Raw genomic sequence first — 14,042 nt, 5'->3', positions numbered from 1 at the left:
GGCAAGCCAAGGCAATTGCCTTTGGTGCCTCTGGTTATTTTTTTCCAGTTTAACAATATTACACCTGGCAGCTATTGCAGATGGGCCTTCTCTTGCACTAAGCCCTCGATATGTGACATGATCAAGCAAAATGAATCATGTAGTGAGTTATTTCCATATCAAAATTGGACTGACAGTTCATCAGGTATGATTATATTCATGCTGACAACAATGAAGTTCAACAGAAGTTCAACAATTCTGTCTTTAAATCAGTTACTGTAAAAGTTGACATTTCTACGCTACATTAATTCTCCCTCATCGTGTTCCAAGCAGCTAATGCGAAAATAATGTGTGATTCAACAACTCTTTCTATACCTGTGTACAGGAGCCAAGCGTTGTTAAGTGGTTGAGAATCCACAGTCCAGTAGCATATATACGCAAACGCAAGATTACTCGTATGCGTTATGCATGAGCGCATAAAATTCATCATGCCTGGAACTTCTGCATAAACACTCTATAATTTTGGAGGTAGCAGCTGAACATAACCGCTTTATTCTTGATTTTATTGCTGACGTCAACAGCTATAGAAATCACTGATCTTCTTGTAAGGGTTAGTTGCAAAATGACAAACGGACATTCCGAATGAAAGAATCATGTGGAATTAGACAATCTTTAACTTGTTTTCGTTGTTGAAAAGGTTTCAATCATGTTTCACTGCTGTTCATCACCGATTAACAACGATGCGTCCGCGTCGTCTGCGTGGTTTACTTCGCTCGGACAGCTAAAAGTGCCCTCACAAAGTAAACCACGCAGAAGACATGGACACATCGTTGTTAATCGGTGATGAAAAAGTGTGAATTTAATCCCTAAACATGTTAAATACATATATATTCCTTTTGTATATAAAGTCACAATAATATAAGGAGGCTTATAAATCACAAATCTAAATACAATTGGCAAGTCATGACAAATTAATTGCACAAACATTTTCAATTGTACAGTATATAAGGCTGGCATTTTCAGGCGGGTAGCGGGTACCCGCCCGAGATTACATTAAAAAAAAAAAAAAAAAATTGATACTTTGTATTCATGTCATAGTCTATTAATGATTTCAAAATGCATTGAATTTGAATGCATTTTGAAATCATTATTAGAGTATGACATGAATACAAAGTATCAATTTTCATATTCAAAATACAAAACATCTTGAATTAAAAATTTTTTTTTTTTTAGGTCAACCATGAATGATCCTAGCATTTAGGTCTAGGTCCAGGGACACAACAAAACCGAAAAAATAAAAATTACAAAAAAAAAAAAAAAAGAAGAAAAATCGCTGGTACCGGGTACAACATTACCGAAAATGCCAGGCCTAACAGTATACCAACAAGCGATTCATCTTACTTGATTGTATAACAGATCGGGTGAGCAAAATATGAAATCACTTAAACAGATTGAGAAGCAAAATATGCGTCTCATTGAACACAACCACATGTGGTAATAACTTTTTTACTATATATCTTTTACTAAAATATACTACAAGTTGTACTCAGGCTGGTTATGGGGTGCTGTGGCATATCTATGCATGGAAACAACAATTTGCGGTAACAAAGATAAGTGCTTTGCTGAAGTGGCCAATTAGTTTTGATCACTACTCACATTGATCGAAGAATCGAATCAAAACTCGGATTGAATTGAAGCAAATTTTGACACATATTTATATTGCTTGCAAAGTATAACAAATAATATTAATAAAATTTTTTAAATAAACCTTCAACGATGTGACAATACTTCTAATTCGTAAATAATAATAATCTTTGGTTTTAATAATTAGCATGAATTTAGCAGAGAATTTAGAGAACATAGTTTTGCAACATCGATAAACAGGGGCAGTAAATTGCATTTTGTGCGGTCAATATTCTTTTGTGTTATCGTAGATGTGTCATAGCACTGAAGAGAAGTAATTTTCAAAATTGATTTGCACGATGGACGATCAGTGAAGCTCCTCCAAATTTGTCTTGAGTGAAAATGATCTTTTTACACTTCACCGATCACAGGTCTAATATGGTACTTGGTACTAGCACCTTGACTTCATTGCATGGACTGTCCATGTGATCGCATGGATGGAGTATATGCCTATGCTCTCCTTCCATCTTTTCGTCATCTGTGGCGTTATTATCACCTCCGTTGCCACCCCCTTCTTGCGCACTACTTTGCTTCTCATGATCTCATCACCACTGCTGTCACTGTTTTCTTCCTCATTACCCTTGCTACTCTCAGTATCATCTTCACTTTGATCGATTTCACTGGTGCTATCACTCGTACACCTACTACTTTCCTCCTCGTCGTGAACCACTGCTGCTGTCACTACTTATGATATGTACTTCCTCATCGCTATCACCCTCCCTATGCTCCCCTACCTTCTTTTTGTCATCCTCTTCTTGCTCACCCTTGCTACTCCCAGTATGACCATGATGACCTTGTCACCACTACTACTGTCACTACTTATGAATAATATTAATAAAAGTTTAAAAATAAACCTTGTGACAATACTTCTAATTCGTAAATAATAATAATCTTTGGTTTTAATTAGCATGAATTTAGCAGAGAATTTAGAGAACACAGTTTTGCAACATCGATAAACAGGGGCAGTAAATTGCATTTTGTGCGGTCAATATTCTTTTGTGTTATCGTAGATGTGTCAATAGCACTGAAGAGAAGTAATTTTCAAAATTGATTTGCACGATGGACGATCAGTGAAGCTCCTCCAAATTTGTCTTGAGTGAAAATGATCTTTTTACACTTCACCGATCACAGGTCCAATATGAATAAGAACTTGGTACTAGCACCTTGACTTCATTGCATGGACTGTCCATGTGATCGCATGGATGGAGTATACGCCTATGCTCTCCTTCCATCTTTTCGTCATCTGTGGCGTTATTATCACCTCCGTTGCCACCAGTGTTCGATTTACAAATTTTTTCCTACCTGCACTGGTGCATGTAGCCCAAAATTTCTACATGCACAGCAAAAAGTGTACATGCACCAGAATTAAAGCAAACATAAAATCACATTGAATACCAGAAGAAGTGAAGAACACTATTTTATTTTTACCCAAGAAACGCTTTACGTTTCTAAAGGCTGATATATATATATGACCTGGTCTGGTCAACTTGGTAAGTAGTGATTCTTGAATCTTATTATATAATATTACACTGTATGACTGTACAGTATAACTGTAAACGTTTTTTGTTTAATTACGAAACCTTACTGACAATAAAACTTACTAAGTTCACTGGAGTCTGGATTACAGAGAGTATGATCCAATGTCTTGCATTTGCTACACCACCACCTTACTGACAATAAAACTAAGTTCACTGGAGTCTGGATTACAGAGAGTATGATCCAATGTCTTGCATTTGCTACACCACCACCTTACTGACAATAAAACTAAGTTCAGGAGTCTGGATTACAGAGAGTATGATCCATTCTTATTCAATGGGTGCGTCTTGTAAAGAATTCACGTAATTTGATTGGTTTTCGGGTGTATAATATCTCACAATAGTTGATAGTGATATTAGTCAGGCGGCAGCGCCGCACGTTAACTCTTGACACGCTTGTTGCTCCTCAATGATCGTAGCGATAATGCGTTAAGCGTAATACACGCGCGAGAACTAAGAACGCGATTCGGTGGCTTAGATGTTCGTGATGGTTTCGTTCATTTAAGGTTTTACCGTCGTTACTAAACCTATCGACCAAATTTTTTAAATTGACATATTTTGTACATTAATATGTGTAGATGATAAATCAGGAAAAAAAAACAGGGGTGCGGACCTCACTTTTGAGCTACAGCCGTTTTAAAAGAGGTGTACACTTTCAAAAATCTCTGTACACTTCAATGGCAAAATCAGCAATTTGCCCAAAATATACCACCTTTTGCGTTGTATAAAAAAAATTGTCGAGACGAAATTTTTTTAATTTTATAAATGTTATGAAAAAGAAAAAGCTCTGTAAAATCGCGCAAAAAAAAATTGGGGGTACCGGACCTCGTTTTCGCGGAAATTGACCAAAATTGGTCAAAAATGCATTTTTTCTGCGACACCATGCGTAGTCTATTGCGTACATGGATATTTTGGTGCGTACCAAAGCGCTGGCATACAAGCGCGATCTAATGCCGGATCAGCGTTAGGTATGCGCATATGGCCACAAAAAGGAATTATCTGTTTACGCAGGAAAGTTTTCACTGCAAAAAAAACTTTGTGTCCATAATAGAAACAATTATAATGATGTCGACTATAAAAGACTTAATGAAGCCTTACAATTCTTAGCCTAATTCTAATTTGGTGTATTTTGGTCATAAGCAGGTGTAAGAAAGACTCCCATTCTGCAAAGATATGGGACCAAAGAGTTATCAAGTTACATAAAGTGAGGAATTTCAAGTTCAGCTTTCACTGTGTTCACCTGACTCGAATGACCTAAAGAAGATTTATTAAACATGTTAAAGCATGGTTAAAGCAAGCGTTTGACACCATTGGCGAAAGTGTTTGACTATAGGCCTCACGATTATTATAAGCAGTTCTACTTAGCATGCTTAGTGCCGTTTATCGAGAGGAAAACTCTTTTGGTCACAAAAACTATCGTAATTATCTCGAGGTGGATTCATATCATCAATTGTTGCAGTTCAATTAAAGCAAAGTTAAACATTGGGTTTCTAGCTGTAGATAAGCGTTTGGCCAATTATGATATCATTTTTTTGTTTTTTTATGACACATTTTGTAAACTAAATAGTTTTGATGGTGTTGTCTGTATCGCATGCATTATGAATTCAGTGCACGTAGTAGCCTAGGTCTTTACCCAACTAACACAAAATGCTTTAAACATTTAAATGTTGGATTATAAACTTTAAAAAAAATCAAAATAACAATCAAAAACATGAACAATCAAAAACATATTCTAAGTTGGAACAATGTTGCCAAAATAATATATGTCTTCAATAACATTTTCACAACATATTTTTAATGTTGTTGTAGTGTGTTTCATTATGAAACGTTCTACAAACATATAACCTTTAACGGCATATAATGTAGTGGTTAATTTAGGCCAAAATATTATTAAAACGAATTAACAAATTTAACCAACACTCGTTTAGGCCTAATGTTTAAAAAACCCATGATGCTGTGTTTGTTGGGTAGGCCTATAACTTCATACCATCTATTGGACCCTACTGTCGTAGGCCTACTTTGGGGAGTGGGTCCAGGGCCGTTATCAGTGGAAGCATGCTGGCAACACAGATTATAATTCCTTCTATAATCTGTGCTGGCAATGAGATTTGGTTTGTCCTATATGTTGTATTTAATATTTCCGTATTATTAGAAGCGGCCACTTTTTTTGCGCTCAGTAAACATTGTTTTCTTTATTTTGTGGCCTTAGTTATCGCATATGCGAAAAAATAGCATTGACACGCACAACACGCATCGTTCTCTGCGATGCCTGCAGCATAACGCCGAAACACGACTTGAGTCATGACGTATAGCGTTGAAAACAGGCATAATAGTCAAGTCGAATCGGTGTGACGGTAAAACCTTAAAACAACGGGATGTCCTCACAAAAGTAACTTTATTTTTTCTGAAAAAAGGCAGTTTTCTCGCAAAAATTACATTAAAACTGAATAAGAATGAGAATAAATGATAGGATTTTTGTCCTTTGCCTATCCAATATCGTGTCATAATGGATAGGCTGGCCAATATTTTTATCGTAGTGGATACGGCTGCGCCGGCATCCACTACTCAAAATATTGGCCAGCCCATCCATTATGACACGATATTGATAGGCAAAAGACAAAATCTATCATTATTCTCTAAATGTCTTGCATTTGCTACACCACCTTACTGACAATAAAACTAAGTTCAGGAGTCTGGATTACAGAGAGTATGATCCAATGTCTTGCATTTGCTACACCACCTTACTGACAATAAAACTAAGTTCAGGAGTCTGGATTACAGAGAGTATGATCCAATGTCTTGCATTTACTACTGGCTGCTGCTGCTCTCATCACTATCCCATGAAGGATCCTCCTCATCAAATTCCTTTGCTAGTGCAGCTACACCACCACCTTTTAGTTCAAGTTCACCATTATCATCACTACTACTGTCATTGTCAAATTCTTTGTTACTCTCATTGTCCAACTCTGTAACACTCTATGTCTCTGTAGGCTTAGTGGCAAGAAGAGGCGTAGACCCGAGAGTAGCTTTCTTTTTCCTTGGGCCGTATGGTTTACTTGTGTCGGGTCTACGCCTCTTCTTGCTATCCAGGGACCATGGACTCCATTTTATGATGGCTCCTATTGGATCATACTCTCTGTAATCCAGTGAACTTAGCTTTATTGTCAGTAATGAACTCATTGTCTGTGTCTGCAGGTGTGTTCTCTTGTCGTTCATGATTGAATTCATCTGACTGAAGCCACGTTCTAAGTTAGCTGTATGTACAGGGAATACCAGTAAAATCCTGATTAATGGTAGAATTTGATCAAATCGTGCAGCAAGATCTGTATCTGATAGAATTTCTGCCCACAGGTCATCAACCTTCGGAAGTGAAGTTTTTCTCTTTCTAGATATGAACCACTTCAGCTCTAGCCACTGCATTTTCACCAGTGTCAAATTAATGTGTCTTGATACAAGTATGGTCTCAAAGTGATGGAATATGTCTTCCACTTCCTGGTCCCCATAACTGTCCAACTCACTCCGATCTTCTGAAGTTGGTGGCCAATTTTGTGGATTTATTATCTCTGCTGCTTTGACGATTTTGTTGGTTAACAAAGACTCATATCTGTTGTCAATGTTTTGGATAGTGCTATCTATTATTTGTTCTGCTGCAGTGTACACTTGTGCTTTCACATCACTCACTTTATGTGATTGCCCTGATCCCGATCTTGTCTCTCTGCTTTTTATGACTGAAATTCCTACTGTTTCATCGCGATATGTCACTACTTCATCACATTCATAGTCATCGGCTTCATCTGTATCATCGTCCGCCATGTCCGATACTACTTCAACACCCTTGCTGATAGTCTCTTTGAGTTCTTTTTCTGTCTTCAGTTTCTGTAAACTTGCTTTGACCGTGTTTATTTTGTCCACGACACGATCCACTGTTAGGTCATTTCTCTGTAACGTAAGTGACATGTCCTTCATGATCGCATAGTATGCATTCAAGAAATTCATCATGAAAATGAAGGTTAATGCCCTGATCATGTCAAGTAATAATTTTGCATGCTCTCTTTTCTTGGCAGTAGCTTCTGTAGAACTTGCTAGATTCATAAGCTGTGTTACCATTGCTGGCCAATTAAACCCAACAGCTTCTAGAGCTCTATAGTGATGAGCTAACCACCTTACTCCAATCAGTTTGATTGGTCTCTTCACATTAATGTTGAGTGTTTTCCCTGCTTTCTGCAACTCATCCCAGTTATTTCTTGACCACTTATAAAAGGTGTAACATTCTTGCACCACTTTGTCAACTTCAGCAATAAGAGGTTCATCCACATCTTTAATTGCCAATTCTAGACGGTGCGCACAACAGTGGATGGATATTACATGCTTTGCTTCTTGCGCAAGCCGTGCTCCTACCCCTGAATTTGGTCCTAACATCACTGCTGCTCCATCAAAACAGCAAGCAACTAAGTTATTTTTCCAGTTAGTAAGCTTCAATTTCTTTGTTAATGTCTCTTTTAGCGCTTTTGTTAAGTTTTCCGCATTGGCTTTTGGCACTGAAGCAAGTGTTATAAATTGTGTCATTGCCCTATTGTTCTTCAACATCGAAACATAAATAATCTCCTGTTCGGTGTTGGATTTATCTGTACTGCCGTCAGCGAGAATGCTTATGAAGGAGTCATCATTAAGTTAGGCGTGCAGCCTAACTTATTTCTTTCTTGCCATTTCTTTGTTTCTTCTTCTTCTTCTTTCTCACAATTTGCTACTACTCCCACATCCTTTATCGGATTTCGACCAAACTCAGTCACAAGCAGTATTGGGTGGCTGGCTACAAAAATTATGGATTTGTTTAACGTCCGAGGTCATCCAGGGTCACAGGGGTCAAAAAGGTCATTTTAACCGAAAATGCTCGATTTAGCTGAAATTTAAATGCAATGATCCTTATGACATTCTAACCATGTTTAAAACATTTTAAAATTTATTTTAAGGTCATTAAGGGGCCATAAAGGGGGTCAAAGGTCAAGTTTTTCAAAATGCTCCAATTGAGCTGAACTTTAAATGCAATGATCCTTATGACATTCCCAAGATATAAAAAATATTTTAAAATTCATTTAAGATCATTAAGGGGTCATAAAGGGGTCAAAGGTCAAGTTTTTCAAAATGCTTCAATTGAGCTGATATTTATATGCAATTAGCCTTATGACATTCTAAACATGTTGAAAATATTTTAAAATTCATTTCAGATCATTAAGGGGCAATAAAGGGGTCAAAGGTCAAGTTCTCAAAATGCTTCAATTGAGCTGAAATTTAAATGCAATGATCATTATGACATTCTATACATTTTAAAAACATTGTAAGATTTATTCAAGGTCATTAAGGGGTCATAAAGGGGTCAAAGGTCAAGTTTTCCAAAATGCTGCGATTGAGCTGAAATTTATATGCAATTAGCCTTATGACATTCTAAACATGTTGAAAATATTTTAAAATTCATTTCAGATCATTAAGGGGCAATAAAGGGGTCAAAGGTCAAGTTTTCAAAATGCTTCAATTGAGCTGAAATTTAAATGCAATGATCATTATGACATTCTTAACATGTTTTAAATATTTTGAAATTCATTTAAGGTCATTAAGGGGGTCAAAGGCCAAGTTTTCAAAATGCCAGCTTTCCACGATCAAGGTATATTAAAGCGGCAATTAATGAAACAGTCTTATTAAAATTAATACTATCCAGCACAGTATTGCTGCTAGTCTCCTCCGCAGCCAGTTTGGTTACGCTCCCTCCACACAAACAGTCTGCCAATGGCCACTTATAACGCCGTTTCTGATTGGCTACACGTAAGTAGCCGTGAGAGCTGTACATCACGGGAACTTGATTGACCTCAGTCTAGCTGGCGAGATGGCGGGTCAAACTTGCTCATGAATAATAAGGTAGCCGTCTAGCCGATCGACCAATTGAAAGCTTTGTTTGACGTCAAGCTGGATGGCGTCGGCAGAAAACCGTTAGCGAATCAAAAGGACCAGTTCGTGACCATTGGCAGACTGTTTGTGTGGAGGGAGCGGAACCAAACTGGCTGCTGTGGAGACTATATTGCTGCTTGATCAGATCGTCACAATCATCCGCCTAACTTACCTCGTGCCCTTGCAAAGGGCACAGTTGCTCTAGTTTAGAGCTGTTTTCACATACTTTTCAAAAATGTCTTCAGCGATACAATCAACAAACTCTTTACACTTTTTATCAGTTTGATATGATTTGTAGTTATCAGCTGTTTTCTCGTTTGCAAAATTATGCAACTGTAATTCCATGAGATTTTTAAAATCTGAAAATGGTTTGGCGTATTGAGCTATATAAAAGCTTGTTGTGAAATATTTTGCCATTTTTTCCACTTGCTCCTTGTTCAATTTTGTCAGTTGCTTTTCTATTGGTCTTTTTTTTAATGTCAAGTTTTGATACTTTCTCAGCTCGATCTGCCATATCATGCAATTCACCTTTCTTATGCGCTTCTACGTTTCCCAATCTAAAAGATGCACAACCATTGTCCCTAAATGCATTTCGTTTTTTTGACTTATCAAAAGCTTGACATGTTGAACAAAACATAACATTTTTAATGGGGTCAAATCTAAGCCAGCTGTTTTGCTTCCTCCACGACTCCTGAAATTTATATTGTTTTGGATTTGGAGCACAAGCATGAACAGACGACGAAGATCTTCCACTACCAGAAGCAGATTTCTTTGGCTCTCCAACTGCTGTGGGATGTTCATCAGTACTAGGCCTATCAGCTGACTTTGACTCATCAAGATCTACGAGTTCTGGTTCATCCACTGAAATGTAACACACAGTCAGAATAACAATATTAAAAATAGCTCTAGTTTTTGACCTTAATTGAATATAATCGCATTGGCCTATATTGAATATCATGATTATTGTTATCAACAAAAATTGTTATGAACAAGCGAATCAAGCCTGCTGATACGTCTATTGTTATTATTGCACTTCTCATGAATATTAAAAAGATTCTCTCCTGACTTGTCTCACCGCAATCACTTTGCACTTGAGCACATACAATGATACACACACAGTGATCAAGTTGCTACTACATTGTATAGTTAGCAATATTAAAAATAGAAATAAATAAGTGAAATAAAACTAAGTTATAAGTTTGGAAAAGAATTATTGAAATAATACTGTTATACTGTACTGATATAACTATTAAAACTTAAATTAGAATAGAATAGAATAAAGCTAAAAATAGAATAAAATAAAATATATCATAATTAAATATATAAATAAATACATGAATAAATAAATAAATAAATATGACTAAATATAAATGAAAAATAAATAAATAAATAAATAAATAAAATAAACAAATATTATAACTAAATATAAATGAAAATTAAATAAATAAATAAATAAATAAAATAAACAAATATTATAACTAAATATAAATGAAAAATAAATAAATAAATAAATAAATAAAATAAACTAAATATAAATGAAAATTAAATAAATAAATAAATAAATAAAATAAACAAATATTATAACTAAATATAAATGAAAAATAAATAAATAAATAAATAAATAAAATAAACAAATATTATAACTAAATATAAATGAAAATTAAATAAATAAATAAATAAATAAAATAAACAAATATTATAACTAAATATAAATGAAAATTAAATAAATAAATAAATAAATAAAATAAACAAATATTATAACTAAATATAAATGAAAATTAAATAAATAAATAGATATGAACTGCAAAAAACATTCAATCGATAAACAGGAAGTGAGTGTGTTGTATTAATATTCATGAGTACTAGAACTACATTAACAGTAGACGTATCAGCAGGCTTGATTCACTTGTTGATGATTAATTATCTCATCTGATCCAAACTCCAAATTACTCCATTCACAAATTTACCAGACTTCACGTGCAAAACTAAAGCTTACAAAAATCGTGTAATTTTTTCAGCTTTATTTAATTTTAATAAAACCTAATATTGACCCCAAATCATGTTGGCTTATATTTTTACAATTACATTCCGGCTACGCTACCCTGCCCTGGGAATGATCAGCCCATGATGCCCATCGATATTATAATAATTTATGCATATGACGTACTAGGGAATACATGGGAATTCCCAACGTGATTGGTCAATCATTCACTTGTGCAAGGTTGTTTATAGAATTCACGTGCGTGCTTGGAGATTAAGAGATGAAATCGTCCGTGAAGCTGTGTGAGGAGTGAGGACTAGCGCGAATCAGCGCGACCGTACTAGGATTCGGCGTGTGTGTTTTAAACTGTTCATGTGTTGTAATAAAATTCCCTTTAAAAGGAAAGCCAGCCTCAATGTAGAAGAGGTCTTGTAATTAGTTTTGGTCAATGTGAAAGGCATTTTTAGGATCACGCTTACATCTACATGACAGTCCACCAAACCATCAACGATGAGAACATGCACACTGAAACAGCAGAAAACATTAATTCCTAATCTCATGTCAACTCTTTTAATTCATTACATGTACTCCAAATTGTTCTGGTCTGTTTGTTTTGTTGTTGTTGTTGTTGTTGTTGTTGTCGTTGGGTTTTTTTGTCTTTTCAGCTTTTTACCCACGATATCTCAATTTCCAATTTTGTAATACCAGAACTTACGAACTCAATATCTTCGCTTAGGAATGTCCGATTTCACTGCTTTCGATATATACACTGCCGGTTTGAGTTAACTTACATGTACATTTTATTTTAAAATAACTTAATTAATTAGCAATGTATAGTTTAAGCCTACTATATTATAATAGATAGTGGCCAGCACATTTATAAAGGACTGGTTACTCACTACAATCTTCACTCTTAAACTGTGTTTTTCTGAATGTGCTGATCATGTTGATTGCTAGTCGGAAACTCCTGCGAAGCTATGGACATGGCATCTTACATACTCCATTCTATAACAGTCTGCCTAGTGCCTTGTGTGTTTTCTCTTCAATCATTTTGTTGAATGTAATTTTATGAATCAAATAGTTATGTGTCATTTTATTTATAATAAAGAAGTTATTAAATTAATAAAGTAAGACAATTTATTTATCTATAAGTGCATGTCAAATGGGGTACATTGTTCAATACTATATGCATAAATTATGCCCATATTATAGCTAGGCCCTAAAAACTTTATTTTGCATCGGATTTTTCCGTTGAAAAGACAAAACTGATGTTTATGATAGCAACCATTTCATCAATAACATTTTGAGTCATTTTTATCCATAAAACGACACAGGATATGATAGATAACTACTTTCACATCAATATGGTCCATATGATCACAGATTGTTGAGAATCTGTGATATGATCCGGGATATGATGAAGATTTTGATTCTATAGATCTGTTATCAACATGATATCACGCTGTTCAGTGGTCAAGGAGTAAGGACCCCGGTCAAGGACACTGATATGACATCATAGGTGATGTCAGATTTTCTTCTGCTGACCATATGATGCTATATATATTAACTATTATTGTTACATTTAGGCCTTTAAACTTTTAAAGTCATAATTAATTAGTTCAAACATAACTTTGGTAATACTCACTCGTTTTCGTTCGTTGAAACGGCAAAACATACTTACTTTTCCTAAAAATCGAATTAAAATATTTAAAAAAAAAATAAAACAAAAAAAGTAAAAAAAAAAATCATTCCAATACCACTAAAATATAATCTCTTGAGTAAACTGACCCCAAACCTGAAACAGGTACCAGCCCGAATGGGCTGGCGAAAAAAAGCATGACCAGCTGACGATTGCGAAGATCTTCAACTACCTGGAGCAGATTTATTTGACTCACCAACTGCTGTCAGTTGTTCATTACTAGGCCTATCACTATCAGCTGACTTTGACTCGTCAAGAATAAGATCTACGGGTTCATCATCTGCTGCTGCAGATTGTTCATCATTCGTTGATGTGGCATCTTTCGACAACGATACAGTGCGAGTCTCTGAAAATGTAACAGTCAGAATAAAAAAATATTAAAATTAGTAGACTGTCTCAATTTATTGGCCTATTATTTTACCAAATGACATTTACATGGTTCCGTATCCCAGCTCATTTAAACTTATCTAATGTTTAAATATGTTCATTTACATACAATATTTGAATTCCACTGTTTGTATGCTCTTTATGCATGTAGGCCTATATGGGATGATCCAATCCGGGCATCAAATTCAATCCTCAACCTAAGAGGCTCAAAACAAAAGCCGCAAATGATCACACAGACATTCTTCAATCGGACGACATTCATTACATTAGGCCTATGCATGCTCAAGTCAAATAGTTTCAATAAAAAAACATAATTTGCAATAAACTGTTACATTTTTGTGACTCACCTTGCTGTACGCTATCACTATTGTCAGCAGGTTCAGAATCAGATCCATCTCCAGTTGGCCTGTTTAAATCCTCCTCTCCATCCTCAGCTACCTTTTTCCGCTTTCCGAAAAAATCCTCCAGTTTACGTTGTTTGTTTTGAGAGTTTTTTTGCGAAGCCATGATATAATTCAGATTTAAAATCCCGCTGTATTTCTGATTGCCCCGGGATGTTTTTATTATTCGCTTCGGTGACGACAAACAATTCACAAAACGTGTTTCAGTGATGCTTCGACATGCGCACGTGCGAGGCAGGGTATCGGGAATTGGTGGATGACGTCACATTACGCTAGCCCCTCTAAGGGAAGTCATAGTCTCGGGCCAGACTGTATGTGGCTATCGCAAATGTTGGTTAGGCAGACCGACGCAAACTGGCTGTGTAGAAGACTAGAGAAGTTAACAGTTCTCACGTGATAGGGGTATCGGTATCGGGAATTGTCAATTGCGCCAGCCC

The 14,042-nt window shown here is 35.7% G+C and overlaps 1 protein-coding gene across 1 annotated transcript; it reads right to left on the bottom strand.

The window, feature by feature from the left end:
* Positions 1–5,842: 5,842 nt before the first annotated feature.
* On the bottom strand, positions 5,843–13,711 carry LOC140171006 (zinc finger protein 862-like). The gene is made up of 4 exons (XM_072194190.1): positions 13,552–13,711; positions 13,014–13,163; positions 9,875–9,998; positions 5,843–7,845 (listed from the first exon to the last, which is right to left on the bottom strand). The coding sequence occupies exons 1-4, from the start codon at positions 13,709–13,711 to the stop codon at positions 6,174–6,176; spliced, it is 2,106 nt and encodes a 701-aa protein (XP_072050291.1). The 3' UTR covers positions 5,843–6,173.
* Between the last annotated feature and the right edge of the window lie 331 nt (positions 13,712–14,042).

Source organism: Amphiura filiformis, chromosome 15 (genome assembly GCF_039555335.1).
Source record: "Amphiura filiformis chromosome 15, Afil_fr2py, whole genome shotgun sequence".
Lineage (NCBI taxonomy): Eukaryota > Metazoa > Echinodermata > Ophiuroidea > Amphilepidida > Amphiuridae > Amphiura > Amphiura filiformis.
The sequence above is the reverse complement of the archived record's forward strand: the minus strand, read 5'-3'. Positions and strand labels throughout refer to the sequence as shown.